The 24,783-nt window shown below is 35.1% G+C and overlaps 1 protein-coding gene across 1 annotated transcript in view; it reads left to right on the plus strand.

Annotated features, from left to right (window-relative positions):
- LOC136038426 (snake venom metalloproteinase BjussuMP-2-like) overlaps positions 1–24,783 on the plus strand; it is a 224,819-nt gene that overhangs the window by 45,951 nt on the left and 154,085 nt on the right. The window contains exon 2 of the mRNA XM_065721499.1: positions 17,380–17,490. Coding sequence (XP_065577571.1) covers positions 17,380–17,490 — 111 coding nt within the window. The remainder of the gene's footprint in view (positions 1–17,379; positions 17,491–24,783) is intronic.

Here is a 24,783-nt window from a genome sequence, read left to right on the forward strand (position 1 = left end):
GACGGCATTTTTGATCCTGGATCACCAAAAAGCCTTAAGTTATTAAAGTGAAACTTTAAGAAAATGTTAAGAGGGATGCCAAATACAATCAAAAGGCACTTTATGCTTGCTGGTTTTCAAAAGGGAATACACGCAGTATCTAAGGAACGGCTGAAGGAATTAAATTCAACCTTTCAAGGTATGCTGACTGGAAGCTGAAAAGCGATTTGAGGGAAACCAGAAAGTCCCCTCTTCTTGTCCTCTTAGGTGCCCCCTCTCCTTAACATTAGTAAAATTTAGGAATTGTCATTTCGATCAAACGAGGTCCTAAGGTCTAATAGCTACTCCTCCAGGGATACCAGCCCCTCAAGTGGATTCTTACCATTGGCCATTTCCTCCACTTTCAGCATCAGTTCTTAAGGACTGACGTATGTAATTTTAATATTATATATATACAACATTTCCATACTTTTCTTTTATGACCAATTTTTATGACCAATTTTATGACCAATTTTATGACCAATATGACCTGGCAGCCTTGCACACCCTTTATTTCATAATTTGAACCTGTTCTCACTTTTTCGTTCTAACCCTATGAATTTCCGATTTGAATAACTAAAACCTACGAAATTTCCCGTCTTTAGCCCAAAAAGTCATTTGTTAGTCCTTTTCAGAATTATTTGTCAGTGCAAACATCTCCGAGGATTTGTCATTTTTTTTACATTTATTTCTTATTTTCAAATGTTAATTATGCTGCGACTCTTAAGACACCCTTATGCTTCTTTAGGTACTTAATCCAATATATGATTTCTTATCAATATTTCCATGGGCATTCTTAAATAACTAATATCATTTTTTTTTCCACAAAGCAAATTTTTCAAAGAAAAGCAAAGAGATCCATTAAGCACAGAATGATCAAAAATAAAGTCAAATAATCTCCCAAGCGTAAAACTACCACACATTACCATCAATAAATAAATGAAATTCAAATCGAACAGAAAATACAATAAATAATCAAGTTAAACTCAAAAGGAAAAAAAATTAACATGAGTAAGACTGACAACCCCAATGTCTTCTCAAGACCGGAACATAACTAGACTTCACTTAAAAAAAACAAAACAACAAAAAACAAACAAGTGACCGTGGATTGTCAGAGCAATATACATATACAGACCTTTATTCCTTAACGTTTTAATATTTTTTTATTTATTAACGTAAAAAATTTAAAACATTTTAAATTCTATCAAAATGCATTTTGTCATCAGTAAAGTGCAAATTATGTCCCGGTCTTAAGAAGGCATGGGGGCTGTCAGCCCTGCTCATGTTAATTACTGCTTATTTTGAGTTATCTCCGAAATACTTGTTTCGCAGAAAGTTTTTTTTAATTAATTTCCGTTCGTTTTTTACTGACATAGTTTTTTTCATGGAAAAAACGATTTATATCTTTTCGGTTTTTTCAAATAGTTAGTGGTAATGAACCGTAGTAATGAGCGAGCCGGTTAAATAGTAACCAAAACTCTAAAAAACGGAATTTTGATACCAATATGTACGTCAAAGGAATCAAATTTTAACGCTGATTTTAAATATATAAATTTCATCAAATTTAATCTTACCCATCAAAAGTTAAGAGCCTGAGAGAATTCGTAGAATTTTAAGAAAGAAAGTCATAGAATCTTAATGAAAATTAAATAAAGAAAACTAGTTTTTTTAACTGAAAGTAAGGAGCGACAGTAAAACTTAAAACGAAAAGAAATTACTCCGTATATGAAATGGGTTGTCCACTCCGCAGTCCCTCGCTCTTTACGCTAAAGTTTTCAATTGTTTTAAAAAGTAGAATTGGGGCAAAGAGTCAAACTTTAGCGTAAAGAGCGAGGGACTGCGGAGGGGACAACCTTGCTCTTTACACTAAATCTTAAGCTCTGTCACAATTTTTTAAGAATGACCCCAGAATCAAAGGCCGTAGAATAAATAGTTGAAATCACTAAAAATACTTTAGCATAAGGAACGAGGTATTTATCTCCTCCTAAATACCTCGCTCTTTATGCTAAAGTATTTTTAGAATCCCTCATATGCGTAATAATCTGTTCGTTTTAAGTTTTTAATACTACTGCTTAATTTCAATTGAAAAAAAAAATTTCATGTTTATTTTTTCATTGTTTTTTTTTTTCATAGTAATACTAGAAAATCCCGCGCCCTTTTCATTGAATTTCTCTTCCCCCATGACATATTCCTCCAAGGAATGATCCTCCCACATAGCTCCCTCCCCTCAACTCCACCCCAAACCAAAAAAATCCCCCTGAAAACGTCTGTACACTTCCCAATAACCATTACTGTATGTAAACACTGATCAAAGTTGTAAATTGCAGCCCCTCCCCCAGGGACTCTGGGGGAGCAAGTCATCCCCAAAGATATAGTTATTATTGTTTTCGACTATGTGGAACGAAATGGCTATCTCAAAATCTGTTGACTTTGGGAAAAAATGAGTGTGGGAGGGGGCGCCCTCCAATTTTCTGGTCAATTAAAAAGGGCACTAGAACTTTTCATTTCCGTTAGAATGAGCCCTCTTACGACATTCTAGGACCACTTGGTCGATACGATGACCCCTGGGAAAAAACAACAACAAATAAACACGCACCCGTGATCTGTCTTCTGGCAAAAAATACGAAATTCCACATTTTTGGAGATAGGAGCTTGAAATTTTTGCTTTTGGGTTCCCTGACATGCTGAATGCGACGGTGTGATTTTCGTTAAGATTCTGTGACATTAAGGGGGTTTTCCCCCCTATTTTCCAAAATAAGGCAAATTTTCCCAGGCTCGTAACTTTTGATGACAAAGACTAAATTTTATGAAGCTTATATATTTAAAATCAGCATGAAAATTTGACTATTTTGATGCATCTTTTAGCATCGTAATTCCGTTTTTTAGAGTTTCGTTTACTATTGAGCGGGTCGCTCCTTACTACAGGTCGTTACCACGAACTGTTTGATCACACCATCAGGTTCAGCGTATCAGAGAACCCTACTGTAAAAATTTCAAGCTCCCATTTGCAAAAATGTGAAATTTTGTATGTTTGCCAGACGAAAGATCAAGAATGCGTGTTTATTTGTTTATATTTTTTTCCCCAGGGATGATAGTATCGATCTAGTGGTCGTAGAATCTCGCAAGAGGGCTCATTCTAACGGCAATTAAGAGTTCTATCGTCCTTTTTAGTGCCCTTTTTCAGGGGGGGGGGATAATTTCTGGAGGTGGGAAGAGGATTACGTGAGAGGATCTTTCCATGAAGGAAATTATCACTGAGGAAGAGAATTTCCCTGAAGGGTGCACTGGATTCTCCAGGATTATTGAAAAAAACTCTGAGAAAAAAAAACAGGTTTTTTCAACATAAGGTAAAGATTAACATTAAAACTTAAAACGAAGAGAAATTATTATGTATGTAAGGGGGTTTACCCCCTTTACGCTAAAGTATTGTTAGTAATTTCAAAAGATCTATTTATTCTAATTAAACGGCCTTTGTGATTCAGGGGCCATTCTTAAAGAGTTGGAACAAAATTCAAACTTTAGTGTAGAGAGCGAGGTATTGACGAACGGGTGAACCCCCTTATAGGCGTAATAAAAAAATATGCAAATATAGAAGATTAAGGCTTGAGTTAATTTGTTAGCTACGTATATCTATTACTAATAAAAACTTTCTTGAAATAAAATTAAGAGCTCTAGTGGAATTTTTAACTAAAAAAAAAATTCGACGGCAACTAGGCCCCCTCCCCCGCCACTTTTTTTTCAAAATCGTCCGATCAAAACTTTAAGAAAGCCATTTAGCCAAAAAAGTAAAAATAATATGCAAGTTTTGTTTTAATTATCCAAGTACGATGAGCTAAAATCAAACTCTGTATTAATTTAAACATTCAAAAATTTAATAGAAAAAAACAAGTTTTTTTCAACTGAAAGTAAGGAGTAGCATTAAAACTTGAACGCACATAAATTTTTACGTATATGAGGGGTTTTGTCCATTCCTCAATACCTCGCTCTTCACACTAAAGTATTTTTAGCAATTTCAAAAGAGCTATTTATTCTAATTAAACGGCCTTTGTGATTCAGGGGTCAATCTTAAAGAATCGGAACAAAATAAAACTTTAATGAAGAGAGTGAGGTATTGACGAGGGGGTGAACCCCCTCATATACGTAATAAAAATATACGAATCAAGAAATTCGTTATGTAAGTTTATTTTGTAAGTTACGTATATTTATTACTAATAAAAACATTCGTAAATAAAATGAAAAGTTTTAGTGGCCTTTTTAAGCGACTAAAAAAACTGGAGGGCAGCTAGGCCCCCCTCTTTCGCCGCTTTCTTTCTATAAACTGTCTGATTAAAACTTTCAGAGGGCCATTTAGCCAAAAAAAGTAAAATTAATATGCAAATTTCGTTTGAATTATTCATATACGTTAAGCCAAAATCAAAACCTGCATTAGTTCAAAAATGTTCAGAAATTAAATAAAAAAGTTCTTTTAACTGAAAGACTTTAAAACTTAAAACGAATAGAAATTATTCCGTATATGAAAGGGGCTGTCCCCTCCTCAATGCCCTGCTATTTACGCTAAAATGTTTTATTGTCTTAAAAAGAAGAGTTGTGAGAAAGAGTCAAACTTTAGCATAAAGAGCGGGGCGTTGAGGAGGGGACAGCCCCTTTCACATACGCAATAATTTCTTTTCCTTGTGAGTTTTAAAGTAGCTCCCTACTTTCAATTAAAACAAACTTGTTTTTTAATTTAATCCTAAAAGAGCCCATAGTTTGGCTTGTTATTTTTATGTTGGATAAACTTGTTAAATAATTTTTAATCCTGACACAAATAGTATTGTTTAACTTATTTATATACCCCCTCAAGTTGATCTGAAAAATAAACCTTAATGCAATTCGCTGAACATTCTACCTATGCTCATTGACAACCTGGACTCACATACTTTCTTTTGATTTATGTAAAGTGTAAAAGCAGAAGCATTTTAGTGGTACCCAGAAAGTTTCAACTCAATACCCCAAGTTGTTCTCGATGCATTGCTGAGGTTTCTTTTTGGCAACCATAAAAACAGTGGCTTTTGATTTAGTTTTAAAGAAATATTTAATTTTAAAGTATAGTAGGCCAATTGCGTAATTGTGGAGAGTTGACACCAGTGTTCCTAGAGACATAGTTGCTGGACCGATCTACTATACTGAACAGAATGGTCATCTCAAAATTTTGACGTGGTCTGCTTGGAGAACAACTGGGCTTGGCAGGAGGACTGCTTTCCTTTTCATCTCTTTTTACTCTTAGAAATGGCACTAGAACTTTTGATTTTGAATTTAACTAGCTTCTATAAAAGGTTCAATAACACTTCTAGCTATTATAGAGTGAAGCTGCCGATGATATTGCTTATATGCCCTTTTGAAAACTTGCATGCATGTAGTTTTTTCATTTAATTGAAACTCCCCCTAAACGTTCTCTAAGAGCTGCACCTTAATACTCTTAGTGTCATTAGTTAAAGTAAATGTAGTGGTAGTATTAATAATACACACATAGAGCCTTCTGGCTTATCCAAAATCTGCCACAACATAACTTTAAAGGTATAACTTAATAATGTAAGGTGTTCTTGAGATATTGCTTAGTCACTCTTTTGAAAATTCACTTGTTCATGTGTGTTTTGATTTAGCTCAACATCTGCCTAAAATATTCCTTAAAAGCTTCACCTCAATACTCTTAGCTTGCGCAATAGCATAAATTGTAGCCGTATTAGTAGCAGTATACTCATCGCACATTTGCTTTCTTCAACAATCCCTTCAAAACACTCTGAAAGTTTCAATTTAATACCATCAACCGTTCCTCAAGCATTTCTGATATGTCCTCTTGACAGCCTGTACGGGCATAGTGTGTTTCGATTTAGTTCCATACAGTTTCAATATACCAAACATTTTTTGCCTTAATAACCCTAGTTTTAATAGCCTTAGTAGTAGTAGTAGTAGAATTAAACAGTAGTAGCCATAGCTTTAGTGGCAGTAATAGTAGCACTAGTAGTAGCATGAGTAGAAGCAGTAGTATTAGGATACAAATATTTTCTTTTGCTTTGTTCAACTCCTCTACAACAAGCCCTGTTAGTTTCAACTTCACACACAAGACTGTTCCTAAGATATTGCTGTTACATCCTTTCAAAACTTACATACAGACGGGGTGCTGTGATACAGATCACCTTCCCCCTCAAAATTCCTTGAATATTTCACCTTCATACCCCTAGGCATAGTTGTAATAGTAGTCACAATAGTAGTACTCGTATTACTACTACTAGTATCAATAGTAACAGCGGCAGTACTAGAAGCAGTAGTAGGATTGCCTTTTGGTCAGTAGAACATCCCTCTCATTAAGTCCTGGAAGATGTAGCTTAATAAAATTAGCCATTGCTATGACATCGCTTATATATCCTTTAGATAACCTGTATATTCATATAATTCTTTAAATTTTTGTCTCAATGCTCTTAGCCTTACAAGTAATTGCAACAGACGCAGTAGTTGAAATATTAGTAGTAGTAATAGAACACGTGGTATGTGGCAGTGATAGTAGTATTAGGAGTAGCCTGCAACATATTGCCTTTTGTTTAGGTGATTTTCTATTTTAAGTATTCTCTGAAAGTTCCGACTTAATGCACAAATCAATTCTTGGGATATACCCTTTTGGCAGTGTAAATGCACATAGCATTATTTGATTTAGTTAAAATCTCCCCTCGGTATTTTAAATAGAGTAGTGTGGTAGTAGTAGAATAGTGAGCACGCAAATATTGCCTTTTTGATCATCTCCCTTATCATTTCCCGAAAGTTCCAAATTAATGCACTCATTCATTCCTGGGTGACGCTGGGTTGACAATCCATACACACATAACGTCTTTTGAATTGGTTCAACACTTTACTCAACATTCTCTTTAAGGTTCAGCTGAATGCACTTAGTCTTTTTGGAAAGTAAAGTTCAAACATTGCCTAACCTGCAGCTCTTGCCGTGAGATTCTGTGGGGGGATAGACATCCCCAAAGACATAATTACTGAACCTTTCAACAATTCTGAACAAATAGTTCTCTTAAGATTTTGGGGAATGATAACCTTGAGGGGAGGGCTGTTCTTCCTTCATTCACTTTTAACTCTAAAAATGGCACTAGAAATTCCAACTTCCAATCAAATGAGGCCCATCTGATCCGAAATTAGTACCACCACCATTTCTATAAAAAAACGTATGTGCCCTTGGGCATAAATTACAGAAATTACCCCTGGGCTCTGGGGAGTTGGTTTCACCCTGAACACATGGTTGTATTGCTCTTTGTACTATTATGAACAAAATAGCTATCTCACAATCTTGAACGGATGCTTTCGGAGTAATAAAAGATATTAGAGAGAAGGGGTAAGTTGCCATCCTTTCCTTTTGGCTCTTAGAAGGGGACTAGAACAATACATTTCTCTTCAAAGGAGCCCCCTCTAAAGTTAACACGACTATCCCTTACTTAAAATATCAGTTCAATTAATGATCTCAACATTTCAAAAATGTTTTGATTGTAGCATAGTCCTTCACATGGGCGTAGGCAGCATATTGTCTAAAGAGGTGCATCCAATTCAGTGATGGAAGTGGGGGTCTTATAAAAGGTTCCCAAGCACCTTTAAATATAGGTTGTATAGTTCTATAGTATTTTAAGTTCATAAACATCTGTTCCTGCTGTGTTCTTCTACTGTGAGGGATAGCTCATACTGAAGGGATAGTGATCCAACTTCAGGTCACACTGAGATTGGACAGCTTCACACTGACGATCAAGATTTAAGATGAAATTTTAAGTTTTAGATTCGGATTAAGCTTGAATTCTGTTTTTTTTTCTTGGATCATAAAAATACTTCCAAGAAAACACTATTCAGAACGAGAGTTTAACAATACCAAGATCGTTAAAAAATCCTGTGAAAATAGTGATTGGCTCAGAATAGCGGTTGCTAAATCTAGGTTGCATAATCTAGTTGCAAAGGGGTTTTGAAATCTCGGGATTAGTGAATCAAGGGACTGAAAAGCACGACACAATCTAACTGTGCTGCCGAATATTTTCTGTCATAAAAGTACTTTCATTAAAAGGGACTAGAAATTACAAATGAGTCCACCCATGCAGTGGAATTGTTTTTTTTTTGTCATGAAAGTGACCTGGAATCGCTACAGGAGAAAACATCACTGATAAGAAAATAAATCAAATGGATTTGGGGAAATACGAGGTTTTGAGGGGGGGGTTATCCAAAATCCGATCACTGAATCTTAAAAAGGGCTGTAGAGCCTCTGATTACCAGTCCACCGAGCCCCCTTCGAAGTTTATGCGATCACCCTTTCTTTAAATGCCTTATATACCCCAAGGGCATAGCTTAACTTGCCCTGGGGGTTGTAGGGAGGGGGGGAGTTTCATCCTCAAAATACATAATTTCCAGCCCTTTCAACTACGTTCAACATAATGGCTATCTAAAAATTTTGATTAGATATGTTTAGAAAATTGTGGGCGTGGGAGGGGGATTAGTCACCCTCCAATCACTTTCGACTCTTAAAGGGCACTAGCCTTTCAATTTCCTATCAAATGGGCTGTTTTCGAGTTTCTACGACAACCCTCCAATCACTCTGAATCTCAAAAAAGACACTAGAACTTCTGATTAAAAATCCAATAAGTCCCTTCCAGAGTTTGTACGGTCACCCCTTCTATTATATACCTTATATGCCCCCAGGGTATTACTTTCAACTCTTGCCCTAAGGGCTTTGGGGGGGTTGTCATTCTTAAGGACATCATTTATGGACCTTTCAATTACGTTGAAAAAAGGTTATCTAAAAATTTTCATTGAGTGTGTTTTGGGAAACGGTGGGTCTGGGAGGGGTTTAGTTGCCCTTCAATCACTTTTGACTATTAAAAAGAGAACTGGCCCTTTCAATTTCCAATCGAATGAGCTGTTTTCAAAGTTTCTACGGCAAAAAAATGGCAATCCCAAAACTTTCATCAGATGCATTCCGAAAAAATGCGAGGGCTGGGGGGGGGGGGGGGTTAACCACCCTCCAATTACTCTGAATGTTAAAAAGGGCATTAAAACTTCTGGTTACTAATTCAATTTGTCCACTCTAGTTCGCAATTTCTTTCAGTAAGGTAAAAAATAGTTCTGGCCTTGAGAAGAAGTGGGGTTGTCAGCCCTACTCATGCTAATTTCTGCTCGTTTTGGGGAAATTCAGTGTGATCCTTTTCATTTCCTTTCCCGTACCTTTATTTTCTGTTAAGAACATGAAAATATTCTCCTACCCTCTTGAGCTTGCAAGTGTAAGTTGAGAAAGTGGATGTCGAAATACCGTATTGTCTGGCTGCAAAGAAACATTTAAAAATTATATCTCCTTTTTGAATTTTCTTGAGTGTTTAGTTTTCTATCTTGCCTTTTCTTACTTTCGTAGTTGGAACGAAGAAGATATCTTCAAATATGAACTGAATAATAGTGTTTGAATTTTCTGACTAAATTTTAAAAGTTTGTCTCTTTTAGCCACTTCTCTGACTTTCCTGATTTCTTTTTGATATTCTGAGTAACAGTATATAAATCAAGTTCCAACAGGAAATTGAATAACACTGATTGCCAGTTCCAATTAAATCTTTAAACTATATTTTCTTTTCGAAATTTCGCTTTTTCTCCTTTTTGAATTTTCTTGAGTGTTTAGTTTTCTATCTTGCCTTTTCTTACTTTCGTAGTTGGAACAAAGGAGACATCTTCAAATATGAACTGAATAATAGTGTTTGAATTTTCTGACTAAATTTTAAAAATTTGTCTCTTTTAGCCACTTCTCTGACTTTCCTGATTTCTTTTTGATATTCTGAGTAACAGTATATAAATCAAGTTCCAACAGGAAATTGAATAACACTGATTGCCAGTTCCAATTAAATCTTTAAACTATATTTTCTTTTCGAAATTTTGCTTTCTAAAAATTTCTTTATTTTCACCGTAAAAATAAACGAATCGTCATTAAATGAGAACTGAATTCTCACATTTAGGTTTCTCCTACTAAACAAACGTCTCTTGAACCTTTCGAAGGAAATTACGTGCCCTAAACTAATTTCGACCTGGACTGCCATATTTGGTGCCTTTAAAAACTGAGGGCTGATTCTTTTCTATTGTTTGAACCCATCTCTTTGTTTCAATATTTCTGCCTCATTTTGCCAAAACAAGGTCTGAAGCCCATCTCTTTCTGATTAAAGATGACACCAAAAACCACTAGTTTCAGAATACTCCAGCGGGCATGCTAAGTATGTCATTTTCTTAATAGGGATGGCTGGGCCTCTGCAGCCTCACCTACGAGCTGCTGCACCTATACCCATTGTCTGAAGTATTTTCGAAATACTAAGAACATAAATAATTGGATTCTAAACCAATTTAAAAATGAGAGCTTCAAAGTAGCTAATTTGTCAATAAAATATTGGTCTTTTCGATTGATTTATACCATTCTTTTTAACAATTTACAAAAAATACAAAAAATATACATAGCCAATGCTAAAAGACCAAATGACTTGTGCACAGTGGCTCAACTGACTAATTAAATCACATAGTCAAGACACACGTGAAAAATCACATACCTAAGGAACTTGATCTCGTCATTTATTATGACTGAGAAGAAATCATTTGACCTGGGATTTAAAGAACGAAGCCAATTTAAAGCCCTTAATGCTGTCTTGGAGGCTATTCGAGAGGAGTACACTGTACTAGGATACACGAGCTGACTTTACTGTTTTTTCTCTTAAATAATTAATCGAAAGGTGTAGTGGCACCACTTTGAAATTTCAGTTGAAATCAAATGGGACTATGAATTTTAGGCATTCATTAACAACGGCTTTGGGATCATTTTCAATGAAGCAATTCATCAGCCACTACAAAGCAGACTCGCACTTCATCAGTTATCACAGTGTCGACTAGAGGCGAGAAAGCCTTTTTATCTTTAAATAGTTTCTCATCCCAGTTAACTATGATTTCTTGAACGTCTTCAGGTCATCAGGAACTGACATTCTACTTTCAAAGTTTACTATTTTCTAAGTTTTGCAACATCTTTATAAGGGTAATATTTAATCAGGCGTTTGTTTTATTAGAGACAAAGACGGTAACATACTCAATAAAGGCTGATGATTGCCATATCATTCTAGTGGCAGCACAAGTGTTGAACAACCAATGGGGTTGTACATGTTTGATAAAACTCACTTGGAGCACCTATTTTTTCTTAGATTTGTCTTTAGTGCTTAATCAGGGAAAGCCAACCATGGAAAAAGTATTAGGCTTTTTGATGGAGCCTGAGGACATTCAGATTCAGATTCATTTATTCAAAAATTTATATTCATCAAAATCTTCAACTTGCCCAAATGGAGAGACAAGCTCGACTACTGGGCAAGACCCATAAACAAAATTTAACAATCCTCATTGATACAGAACAAACAAAAAATGAACCACTATTTCATCAATAAAATAAAAAAACAGTGTCTTTAATAAGAGTATTTCAGGTGGAGTAAGTGGAGTGAGGCCAAAATAAAATATAAAATAAAAATTTTTTACCAACCGTTCTTGCATGCAGGTTCCATTATATAACTTTTTAATCGTCTCTTGAAACATCCTTTTGGTAACTCAACAAATTTATTTAATGAATATTTATTGGCTATTGATGGAATCATATACCGGAGGTTGAAACGGGATCTTTCTTTTTCACCAGAGGTAGTTTGTACGGGTTAACACATCTAGTTATCAGTGAATTTTGATGTTTGGACAGTAAATTTTGGTCAAAAAAGAAATTATGTACATGTTGAATGTGTGTTAAATGTGTTGGATTGTGAAAGGTTCCTGTTTCACTAGGAAACTTTTAAAAAGCATTGTTCATTTGATGATTTTTATATGCCCCAACGTCAAGTTGTCCTGCATTCCCAATTAGATTCTGTTTTCCACGTTCAAAGAGCCAAAACAACTTTTCGTTGACATTTGGTCCATCACTTTGGGTACTCACGTATTATAGCAACCACACTTTTGTTTTAGACCTGTTTAAAACTGGTTTTTCTGTGTATACTCGGGGATAATCAGATTAGCCTATGTGAGATAAACTACTATGCAGGTATATTTTAATTAAATGTTTAATATATAGAGTTGGTTAGGCTAGGTATTTAATATAATCTGTTCTTGCAGCCGGCTTCCCATAATTCCGTGTTGTAGTTTCCATAATATTGTTACTAAAGTATTATACTTTCAATATATTTGGTATACTTCATTATGATTAAACTTGCTTCACTTCTTGGGTGTGGTAACCTCATTACTTTTCACCCTACATATTGTAGCGATGATACTTAGAGTACCAAGTAATAAAGTACTTTAACGTTTCCTAACAATTAGATTTTTGACAGAGCTTTCTTTTCGTGATTTTTCATAAAAAATAAATGCTGGAATAAGTTGAATGCTGTTTAGGATGTATGTCCGTGGTATCATTGGAACCTGAAAGAAAACTGTTATGTGACACAAAGCAAAGACTAAAATCCAAATGTATACGTACAAATCTAAAAAGAGGACCGGCTAAGATCAATTTAAAATCGTTTATGGAATCCACAGATAACATTGTCCATTACTCTTTGTTTAAAAGACATCAAATATATAGATGACACCACTGGAGTATTGTCAAATAAATTCCAGGAAACTCATAAAATGCTTTGATATATGGCAGTTATCCCGCACCAAAACCGTTGAGAAGGATAGACAGGTTACGAGTCCAAAATATTAAAAATAATATTTTGAGGGGGAAGGGCTAAATACTGAAACTCATGCCTCCAAGGGGGAGTTTACCTTTATAGCATCTTGAATACCTTTAAAGTATGAAGTTTAAAGCATTTTTTAGATAATTTTTATATAATGCATACCTTTGGATCAGCTGTTATTTCAGTTTTATCTTACTTTTGCTTTTGGTTTATCTGAATTGCTGTTTGTATTTATGTGTAGGGTGAGTTTTTGTTTCTTTGTAAGTATCTTTGTCCATCAAAAGGGCAAATACGTTTTTTATAATAATCTGTGGTATCCATAATCACTACTGCGTTTTCTTTGTCTGCTGTTGTTATTTCTGTTTTGTCATTTTGTCCCAGAAAATTGTAATTTCTTCATTCAATTGAGTTGAAAGCGACAAAAATGGCTGAAATCGAGTATACATCTTACTTCTCCTACTTCTCCTTACTTCTTCTCTTAGAAGACCAAATATTCAACCTCACATTGAGAGCTAAAAATGATAGATGCTGATTTTAAATATATAAGTTACATCAAGTTTACTCTTACTAATCAAAAGTTACGAGCCTGAGAAAATTCCCCTTCTTTTAGAAAACAGGGGAAATACCCCCTAAAAATTTATAGAATATCAACGAAATCAGATTCAGAAATCATATCACACCATCAGATTCAGCGTATCAGAGAACCCTACTGTAGAAGTTTCAAGCTCCTATCTACAAAAATGTAGAATTTTGTATTTTTTTTGCCAGAAGGCAGGTCACAAATGCGTCTTTACTTGTTTGTTTGTTTTTTCTTCTTTTCCCAGGGGTGATCGCATCGAACCAGTGGTCCTAGAATATTGCAAGAGGGTTCATTCTAACGGAAATGAAAAGTTCTAGTGCCCTTTTTCAGTGACCAAAACAATTGGAGGGCACCTAGGCCCCCTCCCACGCTAATTATTTTCCCAAAGTCACCACATCAAAATTCTGGAAATACCATTTTATTCAGCATAGTCGAAAAACCTTATAAATATGTCTTTGGGACAACTAATTCCCCCACAGTCCCCATGGGAAGGGCTACAAGTTACAAACTTTGACCAGTGCTTACATATAGTAATTGTTATTGGGAAGTGTACACACGTTTTCAGGGGGATTTTTTGGTATGGAGGAGGAGTTGAGAAGAGGGGGATATGTTGGGGGAACTTTCCATGAAGGAATGTGTCATGGGGGAGGAAAATTTCATGAACGGAGCGCAGGATTTTCTAGCACTATGCAAAAAAAACAATGAAAAAATGAATATGAGAAAGTTTTTTCAACTGAAAGTAATGAGGAGCATTAAAACTTAAAACGAACAGAAAATATTACGCATATGAGGGGTTCACCTCCTCATAATACCTCGCTCTTTACGCAAAAGTATTTTTAGTAATTTCAATTATTTATTCTACAACCTTTGTGATTCAGGGGTCATTCTTAAGGAATTGGGACAAAATTTAAGCTTTAGTGTAAAGAGCGAGGTACGGACGAGGGGGTGAAACCCCTCATATACGTAATAAAAACATACAGAAGTTTGTTATGTAAGCTAACTCGTAAGTTACGTACATCTTTTACTAATTAAAACGTTCATAAGAAATTTAAAGTTCTAGTTGGCTTTTTAAGTAACCAAAACATTGGAGGGCAACTGGGCCTCCTTCCCCGCTCCTATTTTTCTCAAAATCATTTGATCAAAACTACGAGAAATCCATTTATCCAAAAAAATAAATATGCAAATTTCGTTTTAATTATTCATATGCGGAGAGCCAAAATCAAAACATGCATTAATTCAAAAACGTTCAAAAATTAAATAAAAAAACAAGTTTTTTAAACTGAAAGTTAAGGAGCGACATTAAAACTTAAAACGAACAGAAACTACTTCGTATATGAAAGGGGCTACTCCCTCCTCAGCGCCCCGCTCTTTACGCTAAAGTCTTTTACTGCTTTAAAAAGTAGAGTTGAGAGAAAGAGTCAAACTTTAGTGTAAAGAGCGGGGCGTCGAAGAGGGAGTAGCTCCTTTCATATACGAAGTAATTTCTGTTTGTTTTAAGCTTTAATGTCGCTCCTTACTTTCAGTTAAAAAACTTGTTTGTTTATTTACTGAAACTTTAGAGACCAATACAATAATAACTTTTTTTGCCTTTGCAAAAAATACCCCTTCGCTCAGACTCAGAGGCTTAGAGACAATTTTCTTAAAATTGTGGGTTTACCGATGGGGAACGTTTTATCTCTCTATTTGGCAGATTTCTACATGTGTTTCATAGAAAATTCTGGTCTGATCAGTGTTATCTCGACCCACTCTTTCTGGTTCTGTTTTTTCGACGATATTTTGTCTCTTTGGGATCATAAGTGAATCTCTAAACTTTTTGCACTAAATTTTTTAGTGCATTTGAACGCTTTTGAGACTTTTGATCCAAACGTTCAATTTATATTAGAGCTGGAAGACTCAGGGAAGCTTCCTTTTCTTAAATGTTTTGATTTAAAAAAAATACTCCTACGCTTGAATTTTCTAATTATAGAAAACCCGCCCATAATGATCGTTATCTTCCCTCAAACCACCCTCGTTCTGTGAAAAGAGTAATCTCTTTAGTCGAAAGAGTTCCAAAAATCTGTTCACACAATCTTGCAGCATCTGAATTAAATTGGTTTAAACATATTTTTTCAGCAATGGTTATCACACTAATGTTATTGAAAGTATCATATATAGAAAATTAAAAAAGGTAAAACAAGAAAAAAATGAACCCCAATTGATTTTGAATTAAAATGAAAAAGTTGAAAATCATGTCAAATTGGAATAAAGACAAGACAAATATTTTGAGTGAGAGGCAAAGCTGGCAATAACTCTTTTTCAGAATTGTATAAAAATAATACTATTTCACTTGTTGATAGATAATCTATCATCCATCCTTGGGCAGAGTTAAGATTACCCGTTCCTTAGTTACTCCTGCAATTGAAAAGAAAATCTCCACCACTTAACCATTTATCCCGAAACTCAGTGACAAACTTGGAATAATCTCTCTGTTTATTTCAAAAATGAACCGAAGCTTTAACGTTTTTTCAACTCAGGAAAGGATAGAACTGACCCTGTATTGGGTAATGATGTTTAGGGAGTCCTTTGTTCATATATTGGTGAAATCAGTTGATAGACAATCTATCATCCATCCTAGGGCAGAGTTAAGATTGCCCGTTCCTTAGTTACTCCTGCAATTGAAAAAAAAATCTCCACCACTTAACCATTTATCCCGAAACTCAGTGACAAACTTGGAAAAATTTTACAGAAACATAATCTCTCTGTTTATTTCAAAAATGAACCGAAGCTTTAACGTTTTTTCAACTCAGGAAAGGATAGAACTGGCCCTGTATTGGGTAATGATGTTTAGGGAGTCCTTTGTTCATATATTGGTGAAATCAGTTGATAGATAATCTATCATCCATCCCAGGGCAGAGTTAAGATTGTCCGTTCCTTAGTTACTCCTGCAAATGAAAAAAAAAATCTCCACTACTTAACCAATTATCCCGAAACTCAGTGACAAACTTGGAAAATTTTTTACAGAAACATAATCTCTCTGTTTATTTCAAAAATGAACCGAATCTTTAACGTTTTTTCAACTCAGGAAAGGATAGAACTGACCCTATATTGGGTAATGATGTGTAGGGAGTCCTTTGTTCATATATTGGTGAAATCAGTTAACAGCTGAACGAATGACTGCATGAACACAATATTTCAATAGAAATATCTATGAAATTTGAAAATAAAATATAAATAACGAGTTTCATTCTGCCTCGGTCCTCCATATTTTTAAAAATCCAGGCTATTTAGTTCTATTTTATAAGGCAACTTTAATATTTATAGCAAAGGGTTTATTACAATCTTTTAGGGAGGCAATTGAAATAAAAAAAAATACATAAATAGTAACCTTGCTTTAATTAGAGATTCTGGAGATATTCCTTTAAGCCTAATTTAAAATAAATTAGTATTAAAAGATTCAAATAAGATTTTTCTTCAGTTTAAATCCAGATCATCTAATCTTAATTGTTCTTCTTTCTTTGCCTATATTCTTTGCTAATAATACATGGGTTGCAAAAATGGATGATATCAGCTTTTGAAAGGGTTCCTGGCACGGAAACGGACGGACTAATTATGCCAGTTAGTGATTGACTCAAACGTTTGGTATCGCTCTAACCTGGATCTAATGTATAGGAATTTATTAGAATGGTGGCTATCTGCAGTTACAGCTAAGTAATGATGATAGCTGGTGTAAGGAGATACAACGATCAGGTAGAGGATTTGAGAATGAACGACCATACAAGCACAGAGCCTCTTGGTAGCCAGTAAAAAATTGCGGTTACAAAGCGGAAAGTGTCTGGGAGGAATTTTAGTCGCAGAAATTTGGAGAAGGTTCCGATTGGAGTAGAATAATGACTTAAGACAGTGAACTGGCTAAATTTAGCCAGTAAAGGATCGTGGTTTCAAGGCCCATTGTCCCATTGTCTGGGAGGAACATAAGTCGCGGAGAGCAAGGGAAGAGTCTGGCTGAGACAAAGTAATTGATTGGGTGGGTTTCGAAAGACATACTTATGGCTTCAAAAAGATTTTTTTTCTTTGTAGGAGGAATGCGATCAGAAAGGGAATCAACTCGTAAGAATTCGACTGGTACGATGATGGGTATCTATTTTGGTGGGAAGGAGAGCGATACCCGAGAATATTTTCACTACTGGGGTAAATATGGAGCCTTATAATCCTTATCAGAAGAATAAGAGCTTCTACTTGAATTTTGGTCCAAATTAGACGAAAAAGAAGCTACCAGCCTCCATTTTTTCTGAAAAAAAGTAACATTAGAGCTGTAATGAAAATTGATTACATTTATTTATTTGTTGAATCGGCGTCTTTGAAAGCGTTACTTGGCTATCAATTTCCGCATGAAATGCTTTAGAAAGAAGAAAATAGTGACAAAAAAAGGTCCAAAGAAAAAATTGACAAAATGTATCTGAACTAAATTAATCGTTAAAGGTTTCTTTATGTCGACAAAAGATTTTTTTTTCATAAATTTTTTATAATTCGGATTCCTATATGCTACAATGTAAAAGAATTGTTCAAAATATACCTTGGTTTTACTATAGTACAAATGACAAATTAGTTTTCACGGAACTTGACGGGATTGATAGCCTAACTCAAATATATTATATTCTTTACATATGTTATCTTACATATGTTCTCTTATTACATACGTTATATATATATTCGTTCATATGTTACATGATATACGTCAAGCTCTACTCGTTTCAAATTTTAATTTCGCTCTTTACTTTGCAATAAATGAAAATCAAGTTTTTAATAAATGAAGGCAAAGAGCAACATTGAAAGCTGAATAGAATGATAATGAGTGTCTTTATAAGGGAAAGACTGCACTCCTCACTTATCCCCCCTCACTTTACGCCAAAGGTTCACTAGTGATCCACTAAAGATTTGTTTTTATTAGCGAACCAGATACGATTAGTTGACGAATCTAAGCGTTTAAATATAAATTAAACAAGCCTTGTGGATTAGGAGTCGTTTTTAAAGAATTGGGACGAAAAATCAAACTTAAGCTTAAAGAGCAAGGTATTGAGGATTTTACAACCCCCTCATATATGTAATAACATCTGTTCGTTTTAACTGTTGATGCTGCTCCTTACTTTCAGTTGAAAAAATCATTTTGAAATAATTGTTTTGAAATAATGCCAGGAAATCCGGCTCCCCTCCATGGAAATTTCTTCCCATGTAAAATACCCTCCCCAGGAACTTTCCCCAAATTCCATTCTTGCTAAAAATTTCCCTTTGAAAATTTCTTGCTAGCGGTTCCGGGTGATTTTTTTTTTTTTGCGCACTTTCATTTCAAAAAGACTTTAATTTATAATTGCTTCTAAAATCATGCCGGAAATCTCCTCTTCCGTCGAAAAGCTTTCCCGAAAATACCCCACCCCCTAGTAGAAACTTGCTCCCGAAGAAAATTACCTCTGGAGAGATTATACCGTGGAAAACTCCCCCATGGAGAATTTCTCCCTTGGAAAATCACCCCTACGGAACATACTTTAAACAATTCCAACCCGGTATAACTATCCCTGTACAGTTCCCCTGAACATTGCCACGTGTAAAATTAAGTCAGAAAATAGAAAGTAAAACAAATAAAAAAAATTATATAGGAATTCTTGCCAATTCTCCACAATATACTTTCCCCCTGGAAAGTTCAACCACCTCCCCCCAAAGAGAAAAATCACCCCCCCTCCCTTGAAAAATGTCTGTATGTTTCCCAATAACATATACATATACATAGAGGTTTAGTTACTGGATTTTTTTTCAGCTTTTCATTTAACAAAATAGCTATTTCAGAACTTGATTAAAGTGCTCCCGCGTTAAAGCATTTATTTCACAAAACAACGGTAACAAAACGTAAAATTTGGGCTTAAAGAGCAAAGAGTCAAGTCCTTTAACGGATCAACTCATAAAGGAGATAAATTCCAGTTTTAATCTCACTCTTTACACTCATTTGAAACAATAGCTGTGATTTCTGTTTGTTCTATATATTACATTCAGGGTTTTCCCATATTTGACAAGATCCCCTTCTCCCTTTCAGCACCCAGCTCTTTCTAAAAATATCCAACTTTTGCATAACAATTCTTCACTAAAAAGAGCTTATCTAGGTGTATTTGATCTTAAAAATAGAACAGAATACCAGTAGTTACATCAAAAGAATCACATTTTGATGCTGATTTTAAATATATAAATTTCATCAAGTTTAGTCTTAACCATCAAAAGCTACGAGCTTGAGAAAATTTGCCTTATTTTAGAAAATAGAGGGAAACACGTCCTAAAAGTCATAGAATCTTAACGAAAACCACACCATCAGATTCAGCATATCAGAGAATCCTACTGTTAAGGATTCAAGCTCTTATCTCCAAAAATGTTGAATTTTGTATTTTTTGCCAGAAGCCAGATCACGGATGCGTGTTAATTTGTTTTTCTGTTGTTTTTTTTTCAGGGGTGATCGTATCGATCCAATGGTCCTAGAATCTTTTGAGAGGGCTCATTCTAACAGAAATTAACAGTTAAAGGGCTCTTTTCAGTGACCGAAAAAATTGGAGGGCAGGGCGCCTAGGCCCCCTCCAACGCACATTTTTTCCTCAAAGTCACCGGATCAAAATTTTGAGATAGCCATTCTATTCAGCTTAATCGAAAAACTAATAATTAGGTCTTTGAGGACGATTTAATCCCCCACAGGCCCCGGGGGAGGGGCTGCAAGTTAAAAAATTTGACCATTGCTTATATTAATGGTAATTATAAAGCGTACAGACGTTTTCAGGGGTCTTTTCGCGTTGGGGTGGGAGTGGGTTGGGGGTTACGTGGGAGGATCTTTACATGGAGGAACTTATCATGAGAGAATAGAATTTCCATGAAGGGGGTTGCAGGATTTTCTAGCATTATTAAAAAAAATGAGAAACTAAATATATTTTTTTTCTCCTGGAAGTAATGAGTAGCATTAAGACTTAAAACCAACATAAAATATTATATTTATAAGGGGGCTCGTCTTCTCCACAATACCTTGCTCCTTATCATAAGGAGGTCACTTTCCCCTAATACCTCACTCTTTACGCTAAAGTATTCTTAGTAATTTCAACTATTTATTCTGCGGCCTTTGTGATTCAGGGGTTATTCTTAAAGATTTGGAATAAAATTCATGCTTTAGTGTAAAGAGTGAGGTATTGACGAGGGGGCAAACCCCTTCATATAAGTAATAAAAATACACAAATATTACGTACGTTACGTAAGTTTATTCGTAAGGTAGGTATGTTTATTACTAACAAAAACGTTCGTACAAAAAATAAAAAATCTAGCTGCATTTTTAAGTAGCCAAAAATTGGAGGGCAGCTAGGCCTCCTCCCACACTTTGTTTTTTATCAAGATCACCAAATCAGAACCAAGAGAAAGCCATTTAGCAAAAAAAATTAATATGCAAATTTTGTTTTCATTAGTTTATGTGCTGTGAGCCAAAATCAAAACATGTATTAATTTCAAAACGTTCAGAAATTAAATAAGCAGAACAAGCTTTTTTTAACTGCAAGTAAGGAGCGACATTAAAACTTAAACCGAACAGAAATTACTCCGTATATGAAAGGGGTTGTTCTCTCCGCAACGCCTCGCTCTTTGCGCTAAAGTTTTGTTTATTATTTTAAAAAGTAGAGTTATGACAGAGTCAAACTTTAGCATAAAGAGCGCTAATATGTAAAGCATATTGAAAATTGGGCATTAAATTCATATTTTTGGAAACATGTCTTTTGGGGACGTTACATGGATAACGTAATTTGACTTTGGAACTATGGGGAAAATCAAATTAGGGGTTTTTTAGATCACTTTAGTACATATGATAGGAATTTACAGTTTACCTTGGAAATTGAAATTGCAAATAAAATCTCATTGCAAGATGTTCTAATTATTCGTAACTTAGATGAACATCATTTTACTATTTACAGAAAACCAACACAAAACAATAGATATTTACATTTTGAATCAAACCACCCCCCACAAGTTAAAGAGGTGTCGTAATATCTCTCGTCGATCGTGCCCCAAACAACTGTTCTGATTCCTACATCACAGCTGAACTAGACTTTGTCAGGGACATTCTTTTTGGAAATGGGTATCCTCTTTTATTTATTAATAATATAATTAACCGTAGATTGAAAAGACACTCCCATAAAATCAACGATAATTTACCATGTGAGAATCCTGATAAGCCCCAAAACATAATTTACCTCCCATATATCCCAAAAATCACTAGAAATCTTACAAAAATATCCACACAAAATAATCTGTATGTTGTATTTACCAATAATTTGAAAATCGTAAATCTCTTAAATCAAATAGTTCGTGGTAACGAACTGTAGTAAGGAGCGACCCGGCTCAATAGTAACCAAAACTCTAAAAAATTCAACCCTAAATCAAACTCTAAAAAATAACCAAACTCAATAGCTACATCAAAAGAATCGCATTTTAATGCTGATTTTAAATATACAAGTTTCATCAAGTTTAGTCTTATCCATCAAAAGTTACGAGGCTGAGAAAATTTGCCTTATTTAGGAAAATATGGGGAAACACCCCCTAAAAGTCGTAGGATCTTAACGAAAATGACACCATCAGATTCAGCGTATCAGAGAACCCTACTGTAGAAGTTTCAAGCTCCTATCTACAAAAATGTGGAATTTTGTATTTTTTGCCAGAAGACAAATCAGGGGTGCGTGTTTATTTGTTTTTTTTCCCCAGGGGTCATCGTATCGACCGAGTGGTCCTAGAATGTCGCAAGAGAGCTCATTCTAACGGAAATGAAAAGTTCTAGTGCCCTTTTTAAGTGACCAAAAAATTGGAGGGCATCTAGGCCCCCTCCTTTTTTCCCAAAGTCAATGGATCATAATTTTGAGATAGCCATTTTGTTCACCATAGACAAAAACCATAATAACTATGTCTTTGGGGATGACTTACTCCTCCACAATCCCTGGGGGAGGGGCTGCAAGTTACAAACTTTGACCAGTGTTTACATATAGTAATGGTTATTGGGAAGTGTACAGACGTTTTCAGGGGGATTTTATTTTGTTTGGGGGTGGGGCTGAGGAGAGGGGGCAATGTTGGAGGATCTTTTCTTGGAGGAATCTGTCATGGGGGAAGAAAAATTCAATGAAAAGGGCACAGAATTCTCTAGCATTACTATAAGATAACAATGAAAAATAAACATGAAAACGTTTTTTCAAATGAAAGGAAGAAGTAGCATTGAAACTTAAAACGAACAGAGATTATTACGCATATGAGGGGTTCTAAAAATACTTTAGCATAAAGAGCGAGGTATTTAGGAGGAGATAAATACCTTGCTCTTTATGCTAAAGTATTTTTAGTAATTTCAACTATTTATTCTACGGCCTTTCTGATTCAGGGGTCATTCTTAAAGAATTGGGACAAAACTTACGATTTAGTGTAAAGAGCGAGGTATTAACGAGGGTACAAACCCCCTCGTACACATAATAAAAATATAAGAATATAAAAGTTTGTTACGTAAGTTAATTCTTAAGTTACGTGTATTTTTTACTAATAAAAACGTTCGTTAAAAATTAAAAGTTCTAGTTGCCTTTTTAAGTAGCCGAAAAATTGGAGGGCAACTAGGCCGCCTTCTCCACCCCTTATTTCTCAAAATCGTCTGATCAAAACTAAGAGAAAGCCATTTAGCCAAAAAATAATTAATATACAAATTTCATTTTAATAATTTATGTGCGGAGAGCCAAAACCAAACATGCATTAATTAAAAAACGTTCAGAAATTAAATAAAAAAAAACTAATTTTTTTAGCTGAAAGTAAGGAGCGACATTAAAACTTAAAACGAACAGAAATTACTCCGTATATGAAATGGGTTGTCCCCTCCGCAATCCCTCGCTCTTTCCGCTAAAGTTTGACTCTGCCACAATTCTACTTTTTAAAACAATTAAAAGCTTTAGCGTAAAGAGCGAGGGATTGCGGAGGGGACAACCCATTTCATATACGGAGTAATTTCTGTTCGTTTTAAGTTTTAATGTCGCTCCTTACTTTCAGCTAAAAAAATTAGTTTTTTTTATTTAATTCAGGTAAAGACAAGACTCCAGCTACTAGCCAAAGAGGTGTCTATCAAATACCATGCGACTGTGGCAAATTCTATGTAGGAAGAACCCACCAGAATTTCGAGAAACACCTACAACAACATAAAGATGGTATCACCAAAGCTCTGAATTCTAATATTATTTCTTTTTCTTTTGATTCTGCTTTAAGCAGCCATGTTTTCGAAAATTCTAGCCACAAAACACTTTTTGAAGAATCCGCCATCATTAGCAATGATCTAGGCATAAAGCAAGTAGTTCGAGAAGCAATTGAAATCAGACTTAAGATTAAAAAAATGTTTCATTAGATAGGGATTTAGGAGAATATTCACTGAATGATCTATACACAAATTTAATCAAAATGACCTTACGAAATATTATATAAAACAAATAGATATTAACACAGAACCTGTCACAAATAGACCTATGAGATCAGCAGCGAAAAAAGAGAGGCTGGCATTAAAAACCTGTTTTTAAATCATTTTCTTGTTTCATAACAATTTATTTATCAGTCCTGGTTGAACTTTGCTGAGGTAAGGATGCCGGGACTGTTTTGAAAAACTGTTCATTGTAGTTTTATTGATTTTATCCTCTGGTAAGTTGTTTTTCTTATTTGTATTGCTGAGGAGGGCGCTTGGATATAGGGCTGAAATATTCATTCTAATTTGTTTCCCACTGTCTTGAAAAGTTCCCTATTGTTCTTCTTGTCTTTAGTGTGGGTAAAGAGCGGGGCGTTGCGGAGGGGACAACCCCTCTCATATACGCACTAATTTCTATTTGTCTTAAGTTTTAATGTCGGTCCTTACTTGCAGTTAAAAAAAAAACTTGTTTTTATGGCACTTGGTATTAACCAAGTGACATATAGCAATCGCAAATTCTGTCGGTCTGTCGGTCCCAGTTTTACTACTTTAGGCACTTCCAGGTGAGCTAAGACGATGAAATTTGGCAAGCGTATCAGGGACGGGACCAGATTAAATTAGAAATAGTCGTTTTCCCGATTTGACCATCTGGGGGGGGGGGGAGTGGGGGCCCGTTAAATCGGAAAAAATAGAAAAATTGAAGTATTTTTAACTTAGAAATGGTTGATCAGATCTCAATGACATTTGGAAGGATATCGTGTCTCACGATATCTCACGGGGGGGGGGGGGTTGGGAGGGGGAAACCTAAATCTTGGAAAACACTTAGAGTGGAGGGATCGGGATGAAACTTGGTGGGAAAAATAAGCACAAGTCCTAGATACATGACTGACATAACCGGAACGAATCCGCTCTCTTTGGGGTAGTTGGGGGGGGGGGGGGGTAATTCTGGAAAATTTGAAAAAATGAGGCATTTTTAACTTACGAACGGGTGATCGGATCTCAATTAA

Source organism: Artemia franciscana, chromosome 18, assembly GCF_032884065.1.
Source record: "Artemia franciscana chromosome 18, ASM3288406v1, whole genome shotgun sequence".
Lineage (NCBI taxonomy): Eukaryota > Metazoa > Arthropoda > Branchiopoda > Anostraca > Artemiidae > Artemia > Artemia franciscana.